Below are 22002 nucleotides of genomic sequence, written 5' to 3' on the forward strand. Positions count from 1 at the left end.
CCCAGCATCATAAATCGAAGATTACTCTGCTCCCGGACTGGAGTGCAGCTGGCGGGACAAGGACTTTAAACTTTCAGCTTAAAGCCACTCCGTGGGAGTGACCGTAAACAGGAAATGGCCCGTAAGTGGAGTATTAATCGTTGTAACTACCTATAAATATGTGGTGGCTTCGACCACTGATCATAAAAGAGCAACTTTTACAACATAATTAAGAGCTGATAAACTTATATAATAGACAAACATATTGGGCAACTCGATGGGATCCAGGAGAAAGTTTACCCAGAACACACAGCTAGCGCCGCATCGTGCTCTGGTCGGTGTCGGTGGCGTATGAGCAATGTTTGAGCACGCCCACCAAGTATCCAGCCAGGAGCGCAACATGTGGTCCCCTGACTACTGTCTCTTTGTTCGTGTGAATCCTGCTTGTGTCGGTGTGTGTTTCCAGCCAGCCAATCGCAGGGCACCGTGCCTTCTGGGCTCTTCCTCGACGGAAGTAAATAAAAGCGGATGTCCTGTGCAGGCAGGACATCATTCAAGTTCTTGCGTTCAACAAGTTCAAGTAACTAGTGCAGCAAACTAACTTTTTGTAACAATTTCTTCCCGGAGACACTCTCATATCCCAAAAACCTTATCAGGTGTGTAGTATATGAATTATGGTTGTTTTATTTAGTAAAAAGTGTTTAGAATTTGGTGTTTTTTTGTGAATTAAATATTAATGGAAGATCTTAAAATATTATGCTTTTAGTCATAAAGTGTTTAAAATATTATGCTTATAGTCATATAGTGTTTAACTAAATCAACATTTTTAAAAAGACTAGTTCATGTTTTTGTTCTTCAAAATTATTAGGTTTCTTTCTAATGCGGATATTTAAGAAAATAGCTTTACTAACTTCTGCTTGTTTTTTTTAATATTTGTGGAAATTATTCAAACATAAGGAAAGGATATTGTCCGACTAATCGGAATCTAGTTAGAACTGATTAATTTAAAATATGTTATCCATCTTCCATGCTTTAAGCATGCAATTGCGTCTAATTTGCATTCAGTGCACACTAGTTGAGTCTGAAACAGGACAAAGCTGTTTCCTGGATCCCTGGAACGTGCCCTTTGGGTTCTCTGAAATGGCCCGTTGCCCCCACTTCCTGACAATAGGTTGCCGTTGTCAATAGGTTGCTTATAAGCCAAATAGATGCATGGGTGACACGTTCGCATGCACGGCCCCTTCTCGTACAGGTGTTTGTATGCCAACTGCATTTGGTTGTCGGCACACGGGGCGTATGGGGAGTGTAAGCCCATCAACGTCACTCAGGTGGGAAGGATCGGCACAGATTACCATAGCCTCAGGCCGTTAATAGAAACAAATTGCTTGCCGCGTAAACATATTAGGGCAGCATTAAGGATAAATGGGGTGGGATTTAAAATGGAAACTTGGCCACCAGCCTGCAACAGAGCAGAACTCCATTTATGCATAATACTTTGCCATGGCTACGCTGTTGGAAGCGAGTGGCAATCAGGCACGTAGCATTAGGATCATTACACTTAATCAAAATTAGTTGAGCCAGAACGATGAGTGGCCCTCCAGCCAGGATGAGTAAGGAGAGACTTCCCTAGCTTTCGACTGCTGTTCCTGATAATCTAATAAGCTTGTCACCAGTCAGCGATGTCAATTATCCTTAGAGCTCCCCGTCCTACTACCATTCCACCTTCATGTCTTGCAGCATGTCCTTCGCACAGTTCTTTGTTGCCTGCTGCCTGGCCGTTATCCTGCTGGCTGTGGCCAATACACAGGCAGCGAACCAGGCTCCTCCGCTTTGCCAGGTCGGCATTGTCGACGAGATGCCCCAGCACATCAGGAAGGTCTGCCAGGCTCTGGAGAATTCGGATCAATTGAGTTCGGCCCTAAAATCTTACATCAACAACGAGGCTTCAGGTACGTCCAAGTTTAAGCAAAAGGATATCGATTTTAGGATTTCATTTATCCCTCAGCTCTTGTGGCCAACTCTGATGACCTTCTGAAGAATTACAACAAGCGTACAGACGTCGATCATGTCTTTTTGCGATTCGGCAAACGGCGTTAAGGATATGCTTCCTGATGGATCCCTTGCTAAATGATTTCACGGACGAACCCACGACACAGGACCTTGATCAACGAGCGGCGAAAAGCGTTTTTGTTCACCAAGCACAACCCAATTCTGGCGTCTTCAGCATAATTATGTAAATCTAATCAATGGAAACTCAGAACTATACTCAATTGGAAGCTCTCTAGTTCATTAAATAGCAAATCGATGTGTCCAATGTTTCTATAAAAATTCACACACAATTGTACATATTCAAAGACCCCCGAAATGTACTAACAAAACTTGATTTAAATATTTGTGTTTTTTAATGTTATACAAACACAGCAAAGTAAATAATGTAAATGTATTGGTAAATTCAAAAATATCTCAAATATATTTCCCTAGCATGAAGCATTATTATAAAATATCCAAAAAATATGTTCAAGTTTATAAAATTACTTCCGATTAAATTTTTAATAAAGACAAACTTTTCCTCTCAATAAGTGAATGCATGGCAAAATGCAATATAATATGGTTTATCTGGTTTTTGGGCAGATTTTATAACCTTCCAGAGTGTATTATAATTTTGGTCAAAAATCGGAGAATCGGATGGGAATTGGGAAAGATATAGACATCACTGTGGACCATATAGGGAAAACCCCATTTTCAAGGGATCCCATCACGAAAAATGGACAAAAAGTCTAAAAAATATTTTGTCTCAGGATATTGATGCAGAATGGTGGGGAATCGATCCAGAAATCGTTTAAGGTACTCCGCTTGAGAATCGGATGAGAATTGGGGAAGATACAGCCATCACTGTGGTCCATATAGGGGAAAACCCCATTTTCAGGGGACCTCATCACGAAAAAGGGACAAAAAATGTATTAAATATTTTGTCTCAGGATTTTGATGCAGAATGGTGGGGAATCGATCCAGAAATCGTTTAAGGTACTCCGCTTGAGAATCGGATGGGAATTGGGAAAGATATAGCCATCACTGTGGGTCATATAGGGAAAACCCCATTATCAAGGGATCACATCACGAAAAATGGACAAAAAATCTAAAAAATATTTTGTCTCAGGATTTTGATGCAGAACGGCGGAGAATCAATCCAGAAATCGTTTAAGGTACTCCGCTTGAGAATCGGATGGGAATTGGGAAAGATATACCCATCAGTGTGGGCCATATAGGGGAAAACCCCATTTTCAGGGGACCCCATCACGAAAAAGGGACAAAAAATGTATTAAATATTTTGTCTCAGGATTTTGATGCAGAATGGCGGAGAATCGATCCAGAAATCGTTTGAGGTACTCCGCTTGAGAATCGGATGAGAATTGGGGAAGATATAGCCATCACTGTGGGCCATATAGGGAAAACCCCATTTTCAAGGGATCACATCACGAAAAAGGGACAAAAAATCTAAAAAATATTTTGTCTCAGGATTTTGATGCAGAATGGCGGAGAATCGATCCAGAAATCGTTAAAGGCACTCCGCTTGAGAATCGGATGAGAATTAGAGAAGATATAGCCATCACTGTGGGCCATATAGGGAAAACCCCATTTTCAAGGGATCACATCACGAAAAAGGGACAAAAAATCTAAGAAATATTTTGTCTCAGGATTTTGATGCAGAATGGCGGAGAATCGATCCAGAAATCGTTTGAGGTACTCCGCTTGAGAATCGGATGGGAATTGGGGAAGATATAGCCATCACTGTGGTCCCTATAGGGAAAAATCCCATTTTCAAGGGATCACATCACGAAAAAGGGACAAAAAATCTAAAAAATATTTTGTCTCAGGATTTTGATGCAGAATGGCGGAGAATCGATCCAAAAATCGTTAAAGGTACTCCGCTTGAGAATCGGATGAGAATTAGAGAAGATATAGCCATCACTGTGGGCCATATAGGGAAAACCCCATTTTCAAGGGATCACATCACGAAAAAGGGACAAAAAATCTAAAAAATATTTTGTCTCAGGATTTTGATGCAGAATGGCGGAGAATCGATCCAGAAATCGTTTGAGGTACTCCGCTTGAGAATCGGATGGGAATTGGGGAAGATATAGCCATCACTGTGGTCCCTATAGGGAAAAATCCCATTTTCAAGGGATCACATCACGAAAAAGGGACAAAAAATCTAAAAAATATTTTGTCTCAGGATTTTGATGCAGAATGGCGGAGAATCGATCCAGAAATCGTTTAAGGTACTCCGCTTGAGAATCGGATGAGAATTAGAGAAGATATAGCCATCACTGTGGGCCATATAGGGAAAACCCCATTTTCAAGGGATCACATCACGAAAAAGGGACAAAAAATCTAAAAAATATTTTGTCTCAGGATTTTGATGCAGAATGGTGCAGAATCAATGTAGAAATTGTTTAAGGTACTCCGCTTGAGAATCGGATGGGAATTGGGAAAGATAAAGCCATCACTGTGGGCCATATAGGGGAAAACCCCATTTTCAAGGGATCCTTTCACAAAAAATGGACAAAAAATCTAAAAAATATTTTGTCTCAGGATTTTGATGCAGAATGGTGGGGAATCGATCCAGAAATCGTTTAAGGTACTCCGCTTGAGAATCGGATGGGAATTGGGAAGCATATAGCTATCACTGTGGGCCATATAGGGGAAAACCCCATTTTCAAGGGATCCCATCACGAAAAATGGACAAAAAATCTAAAAAATATTTTGTCTCAGGATTTTGATGCAGAATGGTGGGGAATCGATCCAGAAATGGTTTAAGGTACTCCGCTTGAGAATCGGCGAAGATATAGCTATCGCTGTGGACCTTATAGGGAAAAACCCCATTTTTAAGGGAACCCATCACGAAAAAGGGACAAAAAATCTAAAAAATATTTTGTCTCAGGATTTTGATGCAGAATGGTGGGGAATCGATCCAGAAATCGTTTAAGGTACTCCTCTTGAGAATCGGATGGGAATTGGGGAAGATATAGCCATCACTGTGGTCCCTATAGGGAAAAATCCCATTTTCAAGGGATCACATCACGAAAAAGGGACAAAAAATCTAAAAAATATTTTGTCTCAGGATTTTGATGCAGAATGGCGGAGAATCGATCCAGAAATCGTTTAAGGTACTCCGCTTGAGAATCGGATGAGAATTAGAGAAGATATAGCCATCACTGTGGGCCATATAGGGAAAACCCCATTTTCAAGGGATCACATCACGAAAAAGGGACAAAAAATCTAAAAAATATTTTGTCTCAGGATTTTGATGCAGAATGGTGCAGAATCAATGTAGAAATTGTTTAAGGTACTCCGCTTGAGAATCGGATGGGAATTGGGAAAGATAAAGCCATCACTGTGGGCCATATAGGGGAAAACCCCATTTTCAAGGGATCCTTTCACAAAAAATGGACAAAAAATCTAAAAAATATTTTGTCTCAGGATTTTGATGCAGAATGGCGGAGAATCGATCCAGAAATCGTTTAAGGTACTCCGCTTGAGAATCGGATGAGAATCGGCGAAGATATAGCTATCGCTGTGGACCTTATAGGGGAAAACCCCATTTTCAAGGGAACCCATCACGAAAAAGGGACAAAAAATCTAAAAAATATTTTGTCTTAGGATTTTGATGCAAAATGGTGGGGAATCGATCCAGAAATCGTTTAAGGTACTCCGCTTGAGAATCGGATGGGAATTGGGAAACATATAGCCATCACTGTGGGCCATATAGGGGAAAATCCCATTTTCAAGGGACCCCATCACGAAAAAGGGACAAAAAATCTAAAAAATATTTTGTCTCAGGATTTTGATGCAGAATGGTGGGGAATCGATCCAGAAATCGTTTAAGGTACTCCGCTTGAGAATCGGATGGGAATTGGGAAGCATATAGCTATCACTGTGGGCCATATAGGGGAAAACCCCATTTTCAAGGGATCCCATCACGAAAAATGGACAAAAAATCTAAAAAATATTTTGTCTCAGGATTTTGATGCAGAATGGTGGGGAATCGATCCAGAAATGGTTTAAGGTACTCCGCTTGAGAATCGGCGAAGATATAGCTATCGCTGTGGACCTTATAGGGAAAAACCCCATTTTTAAGGGAACCCATCACGAAAAAGGGACAAAAAATCTAAAAAATATTTTGTCTCAGGATTTTGATGCAGAATGGTGGGGAATCGATCCAGAAATCGTTTAAGGTACTCCGCTAGAGAATCGGATGGGAATTGGGAAGCATATAGCCATCACTGTGGGCCCTATAGGGGAAAACCCCATTTTCAAGGGATTTTCACAAAAAATGGACAAAAAATCTAAAAAATATTTTGTCTCAGGATTTTGATGCAGAATGGCGGAGAATCGATCCAGAAATCGTTTAAGGTACTCCGCTTGAGAATCGGATGAGAATCGGCGAAGATATAGCTATCGCTGTGGACCTTATAGGGGAAAACCCCATTTTCAAGGGACCCCATCACGAAAAAGGGACAAAAAATCTAACAAATATTTTGTCTTAGGATTTTGATGCAAAATGGTGGGGAATCGATCCAGAAATCGTTTAAGGTACTCCGCTTAAGAATCGGATGGGAATTGAGAAAGATATAGCCATCAGTGTGGGCCATATAGGGGAAAACCCCATTTTCAAGGGATCCCATCACGAAAAATGAACAAAAAATCTAAAAAATATTTTGTCTCAGGATTTTGATGCAGAATGGTGGGGAATCGATCCAGAAATCGTTTAAGGTACTCCGCTTGAGAATCGGATGGGAATTGGGAAAGATATAGCCATCACTGTGGGCCATATAGGGGAAAATCCCATTTTCAAGGGACCCCATCACGAAAAAGGGACAAAAAATCTAAAAAATATTTTGTCTCAGGATTTTGATGCAGAATGGTGGGGAATCGATCTAAAAATCGTTTAAGGTACTCCGCTTGAGAATCGGATGGGAATTGAGAAAGATATAGCCATCACTGTGGGCCATATAGGGGAAAACCCCATTTTCAAGGGACCCCATCACGAAAAAGGGACAAAAAATCTAAAAAATATTTTGTCTCAGGATTTTGATGCAGAATGGTGCAGAATCAATGTAGAAATCGTTTAAGGTACTCCGCTTGAGAATCGGATGGGAATTGGGAAAGATAAAGCCATCACTGTGGGTCATATAGGGGAAAACCCCATTTTCAAGGGACCCCATCACGAAAAAGGGACAAAAAATCTAAAAAATATTTTGTCTCAGGATTTTGATGCAGAATGGTGGGGAATCGATCCAGAAATCGTTTAAGGTACTCCGCTTGAGAATCGGATGGGAATTGGGAAAGATATAGCCATCACTGTGGGCCATATAGGGGAAAACCCCATTTTCAAAGGATTGCATCACGATACAAGGATACAATTTGGATAAGGATCAGTTTACTATATGCCATATTTGCGATAAATATCCAATCTGAACCGAAAGAGGTATATCATTTCGGCTCTGCCCGAATTACCTCTTTTCTCGTGTTTTTAAATAACTATATAAAATAATACATAATTTTAAAATCCACAAGTTGTTTGGCACCTGTTCCAATAAAAGTCGGTATCTTTGTTTTATAATTTTTATTCAACATTCCTCAAAACGACTAAAAATGCTTTCAAAAATAAATTTAATTTTGAAAAAACTAATTTTTAAAGTTTTTAAAAGTTTACTTGAAACTCTGATGAAATGTATTTATTTTTAGGAATCAGAAATTTGTTGTAGATTATTTTAGAGACCTCAATTTAAAAAAATAATCATTATTCGGGATATCTATAAATACATATTTATTATTCCTATATTTTGAATCTCTGAAAGACGTTTTTAAAAAAATGTACTCTGAAAAATTGAAAAGTGTCTCAACCCATATTCAGCCCATCAGATTCGTTTACTCCAATTCATATATTAAAGACGTAATGAAATACATCTTTCGACTTTAGGATAAGTATTAAATGAGTTAATAGTTAATTAATTATTGTGCATATATTGTACAGTTGCAGTTGATTTAATATGTACTTCTGGAACATCGCCAAACGCTATTTCCTTTGGAAACTGTTGCAGATACTTTCGCTCCATTGGGATATATTTTCATATTCAATATTTGTTTTATCTTTTTGCTGAAAAAAATTATTAAAAGTTTCCATTTAATTGCATATTCAATTTAAATATTTGTTGCCATTTGTAAGTTTTTATTAAATTAATAAAAAATCAAACAAATAATAAACTAAGTTAAATCAAATTATTTGACACGAAAACATGAAATAATGCTGAACCGGGTTCTTCACGTTCTTAAAACTCCAAAGCGTGTAAATAAAAATATGATTTTATGCTCTAAAGAATAATTTTTTTAACTGATCTCTTTATAAGTCAGTAAATGCTTGCATTTTGATTTTCGGGTTATTTTTTTTTTTAAATTTTTGTTTGGGTTTCTTTTCATCATAAGTAATTTTTAGTCGCTTGTTTTTAGATTTCATTTTTGAAATATTTGTACTGTGACACAATTAACTTAAATGATTTTATCTTGTTCCTGTTCACGCAAATTTTTAACTCGCATCAGAGTCTAAAAACTACTAAATTAAAAACCGACGTTCTAACCTCTCACTATGTTTTTTTTGTTTAGAATTTTTGTTTAATTTTAATTTCAGGTATATCTTCTTGTTTGTACTTTGAGATGTCATCATTTCATATAAAATATTTTTCAGTCTTTTTCATTAAATCACTTCTGATATGTTCTCAGCATATCTCTTTCAACTTTTCTTAACCATAACAAATAAAATCATTTTAACATAAACGAAAATATATAAATAACATAAAAGTGCAACATTAAAAACAAAATATTTTATTAATTTAAAATCTCATTTTTTACTTGTTTTTTTTTTCGTGTTGTATAGTTTTTGGATTACCACCAATGACAAATCCATTCCTTCAGATTTGATAAGCGTTTACGCTATCATTTTGTTAATATTCATATCTCATTCCTGTAAAAAACAACTAGATTCTACAATTTATGTGGAAAATGCGGCAATAGGGCCGCCTTTTGCATTGATTTTTAGAACTCAACAGCTTTAAAAATATAAAAATGATTAATAGGGCTAATATCAAAAGACATTCTTAAATCAGACAAAAAATTTGACTAGGATATATAATTGCACAATAGTACAAGAAGCATGTTGAGCTCTTTATATTCTAAAGTTATTTTTTTGTTCAAGAATATTTTTGGCTTTTTTTTTTCTTAACTTACCAAAAGTTGTTAAAAATTATTTTTGCTTTTTGAAATTTTTTATCATTTTGTTTGGTTTCTAATTTTTGAGTAATCTTAACGTTTTACCTCAACCATTTTTACGTTTTCGAATTTTAAAATATAGCGCGACACTAATTTTTATTTTCGAATGACTGTTGTCGTTGAAACTTTCGAAACGTTTTTCTTCATTTTTTTTAAGACTTTCATGAGTGTTCTTCAGGTACATATGGCATTTAAGGCTTGCAGGTTATTTGTTCTTTGGGTTTTGAAGATCTTGTTAGATTGGCTTTTATCTCAGTACTTTGTTTATACTTAATTGTTTGGCAGTAGTTTCTTTCATTTGTCTCTCGTGTTACTATGATTTTTTGTTGCTTATAGCTTGCAGTGCTTCACGTTTCGTAAATATATTCAGTCTTGGGTGTTTTGCTTTTGTAATAATTCACTCATTATTTGATTTCGCTTCATTTTTTGTTTCTTAATTATTCGTTTTTAATCGATTGAATTTTTGGTTTAAACAAAATATTTGAAATAATATATGTACGTTTAAATAAGTTTAATCCATTAAACACATTTTTGAATATTATTTTATTGACTTTGATATTGGTTATGATTTTGCATCTTTTGCTAATATATTTCGTGTATTTCGTTATTGGTTTTTTTCAGCTTATTTTATAAGAATTACATACGTATGAACTTTTGTTGCTATCAAAAAATGGTTAAAATAAAAAAAAATTAAATAAGAAATTCTGATTTCTGTGTTTTCACGTCAATATTGTAAATAAAGCAACAATCTTGCAAAATCATAAATGTTTTCAGATACTACTCGAGTATTTGGGAGTGGAAACAAAACTTTTGGGGGTTCATAGAGTTGTTTTCGTTTTTGAGCTTATCAACTAAAATCTATACATTGCATTCTCTTGTGTACAATATGACATATTTCACAAAATATAAAAATTTAGCAGGTTCATCCGAGTGAGAATGAACGCTCTCGTGCTTCCGTCATATAAATATTATGGTTTTAAGCTTATTTTTTTTGGTTACAGTAGAGATAGTATTATAAAAGAGGCTTTAGAGGAGCACAGACTTTCATTTTTAGGCCGAAGCTCAGTACGGATAGCTCCGTTTGTCTACTAACAAAACATTGATTAACAGGCATTCCAAGAAGTTTTAATTATTTTCATCTGGTTTGAGGGTGGAGGGTTGACAAAACGAAAACAAATGAAGAAAATAGTTTTGGGCTTATATAGAAAGACGTTGCAACACGAGTTACTTAAATGCTAAGAAAAAGGGAACTGTAATCTTAAATCTAAAAATTATATGTTCTGAGGGTCTATGTGAGTGTTGTGTATTACATATATCAAGTTTCTTCTGCAAAATTTATATTCCCTTCCATTTACTTGATTTCTGTTTGCCCTAATCCCTTTACTTGGTCTCCCGGCCTATCCGAGCACGCACAGCGTTCTGTTCTCTATCTCTGGAAAGCCATCAGAAGTGGGAGTGGGATGCGGATGCGGTTGTTTAGTAGTAACCAGCTGTACCCGAATAGTTCTGAGAATAGGCTTGCGAATCTGCAAAGACACCGGTAATTTCATTATGTTAAAGGAATAATATCGGGCACATTCTTTTCTTTATATTAAGAAGGTATAGGAAAAGTTGTAACTAAAATATTTTGAAAAACCTAATGCTATTAGTGACATACCATAGCCCGCATAGGAGCGTTCATCGTAGCCTGCGCTCGCTTGCTGACTGTAGTCAGCCTGACCTGTGGCGTTATAGTCAACGGCAGTCGAGCCGTATTGCTGGCTATAGTCCTGACCGTACTGGTAGCGCGTGTCTTGTTGCGCAGTGTAGCCTGTGGAGCTGCTAAAATATATGCCGGATTATTAGTTTCATCTTAATCAAATGGGTAGAAGGCAAAATTATGAAAAGATCACCCACTTGTAGCTCTGGTACTGGCTTTGATCGTACTCTGTGCCTTGATGAGCCCCATAGCTGCCGCTAGCTGGCGCAGTAGTCGAAGTGTGGCTAGTGTAGCTGCTGCCGCTACTCTGGCCGTAGCCGTTGTAGCCCTGCTGGGCTGTCTGGGAACTGTAGCCGCTCTGGGCGTATGGATCCACCTGCTGGGTCTGGTCGTGTGCCTGGTATCCATGGTGGCTGCAAGAATTTATTGTTTATATAAATATTAAACAAAAGAATATCGGATTACATTCAAAGAAACACTCGCTCCAAGACTTACCTCTGAGCAGGAGCATGATGGCTCGGGGGTGATCCGTAAGAGGATGGGGGTGCCATGCTTCCGCCACCACCGCCGCCGCCCATATGCTGCTGGGAACTGTGATACTTGGGCGTCATGGGTCTCTGGCTGTAAGGACCGCCCTCGTAGCGTCCACGTTTGGGTCCAGGACCACCGGGTGCGCCGCGTTTGAGAGCTGGTACCGGTGCAAGTTGTGTATTGGAATTATGTGCCTGATGATGGTGATGCAAGGGGGGCCGACTCATACCTTGATTGTAACCGCCCCTACCGCGTGGGGCTCCGCGTCGAGGCATTGATCCGTGATCTCCGCCCGGACCTCCGCCCATCGAGTTGCTATGGTGTCCGTGAGGACCTCCGTACATGCTGCCGCCGCCGCTGCCGTTCATGTGCGGGTTGTAGCCGCCACCACGTCCGCGTCCACTGAAGGGTCCACCGCGTCCGCGCCCGCGACCCATGTAGGGTGGAGGTCCACCACCATTGCTGGAAGCAGATCCACCGGAGGGCGGAACACTGGATGCCGGGGTTTGTCCATCGGTGACTTCTTCACTGGCGGCCGGCTCTCCTGGTTGATCCGCACTAACTGTGGAAGCGGGCACTGGGGACACAGTCTTGTTGTTTTCAGCACCTGTGTGTTGTTTGGGAGCTGTTTAGGATTGAAATCGGGTTGGATTGGATTGGACTTTAAAGTGGAGGTAAGGGTAAAATGTGCTTACGTTGCTGGTACATGGGTGGACGTCCACCCCTCATTCCCATCGGACCACCACCACGCGGCTGGTAGCCACCACCCCCGCGGCCCTGGTACCCAGGGCCACCGCGAGGACCGCGCATTCCGCGTGGCGGCCCAGACATCATACCACCACCCATGGGTGGTCCGCCACCCATTCCACCGCCCCCTCGCATGCCCATAAAGTGGCCACCACGTCCGCGTCCACGGCCTCGATCGAATCCTCCCCGCATCGGGGCTCCACCACCGCGTCCGCGGTATCCACCGCCACCACCACGTGGCCCACCGACCGGAGGGGAAGACACTTGTGGTCCATCCATGCTCTTTGCTCTCTTGCTTTCGGTAACTTTAGCTTCACACACACTTTTTCACCCACGAACGCAGATGCCGGAGACTACGGTTCTAAGATTCTCGAAAGGATTTACTGAATGCGATGCGTCGGATAGGAGCTCTATTGAATGTTCACTGGCCTGCGAGATATAGGCAACGTTTTCAACAACTTTTTTTCCTTAAATAACTTATTTATCTAAACATTTTCGAGAGTCCAAGCGCGTTAAAAAAAACGCGTGAAAAAATATGGCGGCGACTATTGATTTTCGCTTCAGGGCAGGAGGTGCGTTGATAAATCCAGGGATACCGTACCTTTAGATACAAACTATCGAATAAATATATCTGCAAAATATTTGCAATTTTTATAATTAAGACGAAGAATACTTGCAAGAAATTGTATAAATCATTCTTTTATTTAAAATATTTTCTCTAACAAATTGTTTTTTTTTTATATTCCAGTTTAGAATCTTAAAATATTTGCATCTCTGTGGTATAAACATATCCCTTATATAAAAGTTGGGATCTATTTATGTATTTCTATAAATATGCTCCAAGAAATAAATTATTTTTAAAACTGTAAAACATATAATTAGATTTTTATTAAATCATTCCACTTCGACTTCTTACTTCTAATTTCTTACAGTGCATTAAAGGTGTCTCACGTAGCTGGCAGCATGCGGCCACACTGAGTACTGGGAAAATGGAAAACACAAGTTAAAATAGATTAGCGTGAATTGTACTGGTAACAATCTTGTGAAAAGGCGGAACAGGACTGGATAGGATGCCAGGCAAGGTGGGGGTGAAGATCAAGGCGGCACGCAACCTGCCGGTGATGGACAAGAGTGCTGAGACGACGGACGCGTTCGTGGAAATCAAGCTTGCCTCGGTGACCCACAAAACGGATGTCTTCCGCAAGAGTTTAAATCCCACCTGGAACACTGATTGGTAAGTAATGAAAGACCTTGATTTGCGCCAATTATACCAAAACTTGGTTTATTTTAAGGTTCCGTTTCGAGGTGGACGATGCCGAGTTGCAGGACGAGCCTCTTCAGATTAGGTTAATGGACTACGACACGTACTCGGCCAACGATGCCATCGGCAAGGTGAACATCAGCTTGAATCCCTTGTGCCTGGAGAGCTCTAGTCAGGCGGTGCACGGAAAGGGCACTGTGCTCTCCGGATGGATTCCTGTTTTCGATACAATGCATGGGATTCGCGGCGAGATCAATGTCATTGTCAAAGTGGACCTCTTTTCGGATGTCAATAAGTTTCGGCAGAGCTCTTGCGGCATCCCCTTTTTCCACTGTTTGTATTCTGAGCAGGGTTTCTACATATTGATCGGACTAGATGTTGTTATGCGAGCAATATTTTCAAGCCCTGTTATCTCAACTTTATGATAGAAAGTGCCTAACCTGTTTCCTTTTGCATTTCAGCCCAGTGTGTGCCCTTTGGATATCGCGCCCAAGTCATTCACGGGTTTGTAGAGGAGCTTGTTGTCAACGATGACCCGGAGTACCAGTGGATCGACAAGATTCGCACGCCCAGAGCTTCCAACGAGGCGCGTCAGGTAGTCTTCCTTAAATTGTCGGGACAGGTTCAGCGACGGATGGGCTTGAAAGCCATTAATATGGGCGCCAATGCCGTTATTGGGTATACCCAGTGCTTCGATCTGGAGGGCGATGTCGGTGTAGTTGCTCGAGGCGTGGGAACGGCGGTAACTTTAATCAAGGACACCAGCAGCAGTCAGCCTAACAGCGCAGATGTGGCACTGATCGAGGAGTGAGTATAAAGTGGGGATCTTTTTTAGTTAATCAGTTATTGAGATTAGTAGTTAAATTATACTATTAGGAGGGTTTTTTTGTTACCCCTTCTGTTTAAAATTTTTGATATTTGTAGATGGATAGTTTAACGAAGATTTCAACAATTTCTAAAGATAATTTTTCTCTTCTCTTGAACGTTCTCCAACCCACACCGTATTTGAAACCGTAACCCCTTCGACCTATGTTCATCCCTCGATCTCTGTAATTTCGCTCCTTGTCGTACCGTATCGTATTGCACGCTTCAAACTTTATTGTTGTTCGTTGTGTCGTGTTTATGTTTATAATACATTTACGTACTACCTTCCTTTTAAAATATACACATGTATATTTAATGGCTAGACTGGCGCAAAAGTATTTAGATTTCCTGAACTGTGCCGGAGCCAGCAGCGCCAGCTTGCCGCTCTCCGGCCGCACGCCCCAATATCGTCTGAATATATACAGGGAGCCTAGCTCGGCACCAACATCTTCAGCAGCAGCGGCGGCAGCAGCTACTCTTTTCTACCTGGAAAGCGCCAGCAGTGACACGGAGGATGCAGAGCTAATGCAGAATCTAATCCGGCAGGAGGACGAGCGCGGCGAAAAGAACCGAGAAAAGAAGCTTCGTCACCGGATGCGTCGATTGACTCTGTCCTCGAGCAAGATTTTCAGCCAGAAATACGCCACTCTGATTCGTCGAATTGAGCCCAAGATCCCCGAGAATGCCACTCAGTCGCTGAGCAGCATTTTCGGGGGAGCCATGGCAGCTCCCTCCAGTTTTCGGCGTCGACGCAAGTCACGCTTTCCAACAGCCTCAATAAAATCCTCTAGTCCCCATAATATAGTCCGCTCGATTAGTAACGATACTGGCGTCCGTCCGGGTCATGCGCCGGTGAAGAGCTTTCTAGCCGTGCCAGGCTTGTCGGAGTATCAGGAAAACACGCGGTCTGCACCGGATCTTCCAGGTGAGGAGTTTAAGGCAAAGGCTCGGCCAACATCGAACTACTCCACAGACTCGGATGAGTCCCTGCAGCTGGCTCTTGAAATAGCTGCCCCCGATAGTAATGGGGAGGACTCGCAGGAGGAAGAGGAGAACGTTCAGGACAACTGGATAAAACCGGGAGAGACACGCAGTTGCGAGAACAGCCAGCAGGACTTAGTTCCAAGGCACCATAATCTGTTGGAAGACTTGAAAAGCTTCTCGCGTCGACTGCAGAAACTAATGCACCTGAAGTCCAATGACAATGAAGTGGAGAAGGGAATCAACCATCGATTTGAGCCATCGCTGGAACGCAAGCCTTACTACAGCTCCCAGCCGGAGTTGCCGACTTGCTACGAGAATTATATGGGCTCCAATCTCAGTGGGTCCTCCTCGATGTTGCAGTTAAATTTCCTACCAAGTTACGGCAAAAGTTTGCAACGCAGTGCCTCAATGAATCACCTAATGGCACCAGAGGCACCACTTTCATCTCTTGCACCACTCCCACCACCCAACACGCTGCTGCTGAAGGCGCCCGAGCTGCGCGTCTGCCCCTCCACGCCCACTCCCACTCGATCCGAACTAGTCACCTTCGATTACGAAAACCCCTATAATAACCCCTCTAGTCTTGACCACTTAGATCATTCTGTAAATATCTCTAATCTCTCTAGTACTAACCATAGTAACCACAATAATGAGTCATCATTGCTTGCTCCATTTGCCATTCGCCAACAACAACCACGCGAACTTAGATCCAGCACTGAAATCCAACAGCAGCCAGGAGCATCGGGATTGGCGGGATCGGTAGTAGGAGCACCCAGTGCCGTAGCCGGATCACCGATGATTCCAACGACTGTGGAGAGCTTAAGTCCGAGCTTGAAGCGATTTGCCTCTCCGGTTAGCAGCAGTCGCCTCAAGCTCACGCCCAGTCCTTCGAAGAGTGGCATTTCGGCGGCCACCAATGCAGACAGTGCCTCCACATCGACCACCTCAACGGCGACCACAATGGTGCCGGCCACCGTCGGCGAGATATGCAGGCGCTCCTCGGACTCCGACCTGAGTGTTACCCCCAAAGGTATGTAATTGGCTAACTGGGGTTTCCCATCCCACTAGTTTAAGGCTTAGCGTTCGGGTCTAGACTGTAGATGTAAGCATTTAACAAGAAGCATTGCTGCTGCTCAATATCTGTGTGTTTGCTGTCACCGTGTGTCCATCTCTCACTCTTCCAATGCTCTCTCTTTGCGTCCGCTGCTGCACCACGCCGTCCGGCATAGTCTTTACATTCCACCGGAAGCGTAAGTAAATGCTCCCGCCTAATCTCGATGTGATTTCGGTGTCCTTTCTTGATGTACCTCTGTGTATCTGTGCGTGAGCCTCTATGTCCTATCACCTATCGCGCTTCTTTTTCGGCCCAGGATGAGGCTCTTCCATGCTATATCTTCTGAATGTTGTTTCTGAATCTGAATCTTTACACTTCATACCCGAAACTGAATACCAGAAAGCATCTAATTAAAATTTCCACACAAAATCAACACATTTTTTATTTAAAATCCATTTCTAACTTTATATTTTAATACTGGAAGGATAATACTTCATTTTTAGGATTATTTCACATTTTTAAATGAGATCAGAAAAACACCAAACCAAATCATTCAAGATATGCAAGATTTCGTGGAAACCTCACATGTTCAAGTCTCAAGCATTTTAAACCATTGAGTCCAAGTCATACCGCTGTAAATATTAATGTATTCACTAAATGTAAGATCCCAAAACTCCAATAAGTTGTGTAATTTTTTTACAATTTTCTATTCGCAGGAAACTCTATTTGTGTGGCCAGTGAGCGCCTGGTGGCCGCCACAGCCATGATGCGTCTAACGCAGCCGGCGGTTGGAGCCAAGCCGGGAACCGCTGCCGATAGCCTGGATATGTTGGAGTATCCCTTCCTGACCATGACAAAGTACCCCACAGGTTTTATTTTGCACCTGGGCGCCACAGTGGCGGCGCGTTCGGTGAAACTTTTGGAACGAGTACCCAATCCCGACGAGCCAGAGGTGCGGGACAGCTGGTGGACCGAGCTGCGCATGGAAATTCGTTCGCACGCACGCTCCTTGGGCTGCAACGTGGTGCTGGGGTACGCTGAAACCACAACCATTTCGTAAGTTATTCCATACCGATAAGTCGTATATTTTTAGCATTTATGGTGATAGCGCTAATAGCCTTATTATCTTCACTTTAGGGATGATGTCTGTGTTTTATCTGCCACTGGAACAGCGGCGGTAATCAACATGGTATTCAATCGATCTGTATCGCAAACCGATATCTTCACCATGTCGAAGGCCACGGCTGGTATGGCCACCATGTCGAATTCGGTGGAGGAGCGCGAGGCCAATGGCAGCACTGGGGAAGCCAGCAAGGATAGCGGTTCCCTGGGCACCGGGAATAGTTCGGGAGGCAAGCGGTTCGGGCTGCCCCCGCTTAATGGACCCCGGAATGCGTGTGCCATCTGCCACATACCCTACAACCTGAACTCGGTGCCCTTCAATGTGAAAATGAAGAAGTGCGCCGTTTGCAAAAAGGGTCGGGTGCCAGATGTTCTTTTGGCCACCTTAGAGGTGCCGGAGTTCATGCAGGTAACGGGCCGTGGATGCTTCATGCAGGCTCAAGTGGTGCGCGCCAAAAGGGATCTGCGAGCGGAACTGAATGCCAAAGAGATTTCCGATGGCCTTCCCTTCTTGGAGTACGAACTGCACCGTGTGTTGATCAACAAACTGAAAGCCAAGGGCATGAATGCCATCTTTGGACTGCGCACCCAGGTGGCCATTGGAGAACGTATGATAGCGTTGATAGCCACAGGCACTGCCTTGTTCCTCACCGCCTTACCAGTGCCCCAGGTGCCCAAGATCGTGGCCGGAAACTCATGGACCGACAAGCAAAAGTTAAACGAGCTTCAGAAGAAACTGCAGGAGACCTTCGAGAGAAATCAAGAGATATACCAGCTCAAGAGCTTGGACCCCGATTTGGCAGCCAATACAGCAACAGCATCGGCAGCCAATGCATCTGGCGACAAGCAATCGGACACCGATGATTCTGATGACGAGGAGATGAACGAGATTGATCTGAATTGCGGCAACAAGGAGCTTTGTGTGCTGGAGGTCGACGACATTGAGGACTTGGAGATTATATCATTGCTAATGGAACCGTATCCACCCGAGGGCTTCCATGTGGTTAACACGCAGCAGGTGCCTGGTATGGTGGAGATGGATACCGTCAAGAATTTACAAATGTTTACACAAGTGTGGAGGGCACGCCTCGAGGTTGGACAAAGTGTCAATGGATTCCCCAAGCACTTCCAGCGGTAAATACTTCTTTGTTTATTATTTTAGTTTAAAAATTATTTAATTTATTAATAATATTTTAAGGCTCTTGCAAACAATATACTTTAAATTGAGGACCATGATACCTTGTGCCATTTGCGATCTTCGTTTTCGGTTGGACTTGCCAGAAACGGTAAGTATTAATATTTGGAAGACCTTGAATATACTCTACCATTTCTACATATTTTAGGATCAAATCCAACTGCTGGTCACTGGAATGGCCATGGGTCTTAGCGATTCCAACAAAATGAAGTGCAGGGGACGTGGACGAGCCTTGCCGTTCCAGCAGCCCCAACAGCAAACGAATGGATTTCACGAGGCGGCCGTGCATGCTACCCAATCCCAGCCTGAGTTAAATGGCAAGCGAATGCTCCAGGAAGAGGACTATATTTTCCCCTTGGACGAGGATCAGATGGTGGATACTCCCACACCGACCAGCACAGCCATACCTCCGTTTGGCATGAGCTCTTTTAAAATGCGCAAAACTTCACCGTCCCGTTTGAGCAACTTGGGTTCGGGTCTGCCATCAACCGGAGTGAAGTCCCTAAATGTGGGACCAGTTCCCCGTAACCGATACGTAAGATGGTCGTTTAAAACAATGTTGACCCCATCAGTCATGTCCTTTAAATTGTAGTTCCCTCTGCGAGATCGTTACGGAGTGGATCTGACACCTCTGAGCTTTATACCTGGTGGTCGTATTGACAAATACCTGGGTAACCTGAATTTCTTTTTCATTCGGGAAAGCACCTCGATTCGGGAAAACGGTGGCATCAGCGGATTTGTCCATGGTTTTATAACCGAACTGCTGGCCGTGGTCCGAGCCCATATTGCTTCCCTTGGAGGTAATGCCATGGTCTCTTTTTACATCACGGAGTTAATGCTGTTCGATAACCAGCACAAAAATCAGGTAAGCCCTACAGAGTACCAACTATAAGGTAACGATAAATGTTTCTTGCTCTTAGGGCCAGTGCCTGATCAGCCTGGGTGGCGATGCTGTCTATGTGAGCTACCATGCCGATGACTGATACAAAAACTTGAGGGGCATATAGCGCCTGTTTTACGCGAATCGTCCCAAAAGCGTATACTCTCTATTTTCTTCCGCTTAGCTAGAACTGTCAGCTCTGCCCGGCAACTGAACTTAATATATTTCTTGTTTACGTAACAACTTTACAGTCCCTGTAGATGGATCCTTTATGCAATATCTGAACTGTGACGAACGTTCTTTCTTTACCTTTACCGAGTAGTGTGATTTTTTCGGTCTTGTTACTTGTTTGCTTAATGTTTTTAGCTTTAAATCAATTGCAATTTCTGTATATAGTTGATGTTTATTGAATATTGAATTTGATGAGTGCGAGGCCCACGTATACTAACGATTTATACAACTGTTGCAACACAAACATGACATTGATATACTCGTACTCCTAGATATCCAATTTTTTGCGTGTAAAATACAATAAATATATTTAAAAATAAAAACAATTGCTCAATTAAATTGATTCGATTAGTTTGGCGTTGTGGAGAGCAGCACGAACATAACCCAGAGGTGGAGCAGTGCCACATAGACAATCACAGAAACTCGCATCATTGGATATCGGCGCAGAAAGGTACCCACTCGGATGCCCATGGAGTCCGCCTGGCGGAGAGCTCGCTTAAAGCGACGGGCCACTCGGTTGTCGAACGGACTCGGATGCATGAGCAGTGGAAACTGGGCTTTAACTGGAGAATAAGAGTAGTAAGCGTGTTAAAAACAAACCCATATCTTTCGATCAACTTAATTACCATCATCTGTGCTGTTGGAAAGCAAGGGATTGCGAGAGCTACCACGCTGGCCCTCCATCTCCACCAGGTGCATGTTTTGTTGTAGTTGCAGTTGAGCCTTCTCATGCTGCAGTCGCAAGGCGTTCCTTTCGCCCGTCACACGCTCCAAAAGACTTTGTCGCTCGACTAGCGACTGGGTGAGAGCTTTGAGTCGTGCTTCATAGTCATTTTTGGCTCCGGCATTGGCACCCTCACTAAGACGCTGCCGCATCTGTTGTATTTGTTGCTCCCGCTCCTGCAAGCGAGTGGCGGAGGCCGCCATTTGGTTACTTAGTTGCTGTCGGAGTGAGGAAATTTCCTGGGTCAGAATGCGCTGTTCCGACTCGGAGGTAACACTGTGCTCTCGAGACTGGCGTAGCTCTTTAGCTAGCGTCTCTTCCCTCTGACGGGCTGAACCGAGCTCGACCTGTCGTTGCTGCTCTTGGGAGAAGTAATCTTCCAGCTGCAGTCGCGCCTTCTGCAACTCCTCGTTAGCATGATTCAGCTCCTGTTTGAGGGCATCGTGTTCCATTTGCATGAAACGGGTTTCGCTGTCTTTGGCAACCAGACTGGGATCAGCACCTTCAGCTGTGGGATTCGCCTTGAGTTCTGCGATCAAGGCGTCCTTGGCCTGCAAGGCCCGTTGAGCTTTCGTTCTGTATTCCTGCAGCTCCTGGCGTTGCTGTTCTGTTTCCTTGGTTTGCATCTGCAGCTTTTGAGAAGTGCTCATATATTCCTGTTGCAGTTTGGCCAGATTTGTCTCCAGCTCGGAGATGGAGTGAACGTAGGCCATGTGAGCCGTCTGCGCCTCGTTCAGATCGTGTATAGCTTTGTCCCGCTCCTCGGAAAGGGTTTGGGCCAGAGACTCCAGCTCCTGGCTGCGCTGCTGCAGGGCAAAGTGCTCGCTGTCGTGGTTAAGCTCATTCAAACGCAGTCTCAGTTCGTCTCGTTCTGCTGTAATCTCGTTCAGAGCGATCTTGAAGGCTGCCAATTCGTGAGTGTCCATGGATTGCTGCTCCGGGCTATTGGCGTTGGAGAAGCTAGCAGACGTTGACATCTTATGGTGTAGGTCCTTGGTCACCACTGATCCTCCTCCCTCGCTCTTAACACTGGATGCACTGTTGGCCACCGAACGTTTGGCTGGAGACAAGGTGGACTTCAATGATTGGAGGGACAAGGATTGTGTGCTGCTGGTTAAGCTTCTTCGCATCGGATCCCCGGATGTCCCGGTTTGACCATCCGTCTGCAGGGCTGTCGCAGCATTCTGATCAATCTTGTTCAGAATGTTTTCGGCCTTGTCCGCCAATCCTGTTATCCAGGATGACATTTTTTGCTAGAAAATAAAACTATCTTGTCGACCAAACACGTAAACAATATCTTTTAGTGTGACCATGCATCGGATTGGCTTGAATTCTCACTTGCCTACTAAACGAGAAAATAACGGTCTTTATTTATTCAAATTTTAAAATATCACGGGATCGCGA

At 42.8% G+C, this 22002-nt stretch overlaps 4 protein-coding genes across 12 annotated transcripts; 2 read left to right on the forward strand and 2 right to left on the reverse strand.

The window, feature by feature from the left end:
• Positions 1-545: 545 nt before the first annotated feature.
• Ms (neuropeptide receptor myosuppressin) lies at positions 546-2575 on the forward strand. Its single transcript, XM_017236165.3, has 3 exons — positions 546-635; positions 1717-1928; positions 1985-2575. Exons 2-3 carry the CDS (start codon positions 1718-1720, stop codon positions 2074-2076), a joined length of 303 nt encoding a protein of 100 aa, XP_017091654.2. The 5' UTR covers positions 546-635; position 1717; the 3' UTR covers positions 2077-2575.
• A 7255-nt stretch (positions 2576-9830) lies between these two features.
• Positions 9831-12845, reverse strand: LOC108122158 (probable H/ACA ribonucleoprotein complex subunit 1-like protein). Of its 7 annotated transcripts, none has more exons than XM_017236692.3 (6): positions 12232-12843; positions 11766-12143; positions 11501-11693; positions 11203-11418; positions 10964-11124; positions 9831-10832 (listed from the first exon to the last, which is right to left on the reverse strand). In XM_017236692.3, the coding sequence occupies exons 1-6, from the start codon at positions 12560-12562 to the stop codon at positions 10783-10785; spliced, it is 1329 nt and encodes a 442-aa protein (XP_017092181.2). In that variant the 5' UTR covers positions 12563-12843; the 3' UTR covers positions 9831-10782. The 7 variants fall into 7 exon arrangements, with proteins under 7 accessions (XP_017092181.2, XP_017092180.2, XP_017092179.2 ...); XM_017236691.3 differs by having other exon boundaries at positions 11766-12161; positions 12232-12842; XM_017236690.3 differs by having other exon boundaries at positions 10964-11127; positions 11766-12161; positions 12232-12842.
• Positions 12846-13222: 377 nt separating this feature from the next.
• On the forward strand, positions 13223-20217 carry LOC108122058 (C2 domain-containing protein 5). Of its 3 annotated transcripts, none has more exons than XM_017236509.3 (10): positions 13223-13517; positions 13576-13877; positions 14006-14351; positions 14732-16422; positions 17163-17502; positions 17584-18702; positions 18767-18854; positions 18912-19298; positions 19356-19628; positions 19684-20217. In XM_017236509.3, exons 1-10 carry the CDS (start codon positions 13354-13356, stop codon positions 19744-19746), a joined length of 4773 nt encoding a protein of 1590 aa, XP_017091998.2. In that variant the 5' UTR covers positions 13223-13353; the 3' UTR covers positions 19747-20217. The 3 variants fall into 3 exon arrangements, with proteins under 3 accessions (XP_017091998.2, XP_070137483.1, XP_017091999.2); XM_070281382.1 differs by having other exon boundaries at positions 13228-13517; positions 16019-16422; XM_017236510.3 differs by having other exon boundaries at positions 13228-13517; positions 16100-16422.
• Golgin84 (golgin A5) lies at positions 20027-21917 on the reverse strand. Its single transcript, XM_017236511.3, has 2 exons — positions 20501-21917; positions 20027-20437 (listed from the first exon to the last, which is right to left on the reverse strand). Exons 1-2 carry the CDS (start codon positions 21843-21845, stop codon positions 20223-20225), a joined length of 1560 nt encoding a protein of 519 aa, XP_017092000.2. The 5' UTR covers positions 21846-21917; the 3' UTR covers positions 20027-20222.
• Positions 21918-22002: the final 85 nt, after the last annotated feature.

Source organism: Drosophila bipectinata, chromosome 3R, assembly GCF_030179905.1.
Source record: "Drosophila bipectinata strain 14024-0381.07 chromosome 3R, DbipHiC1v2, whole genome shotgun sequence".
Lineage (NCBI taxonomy): Eukaryota > Metazoa > Arthropoda > Insecta > Diptera > Drosophilidae > Drosophila > Drosophila bipectinata.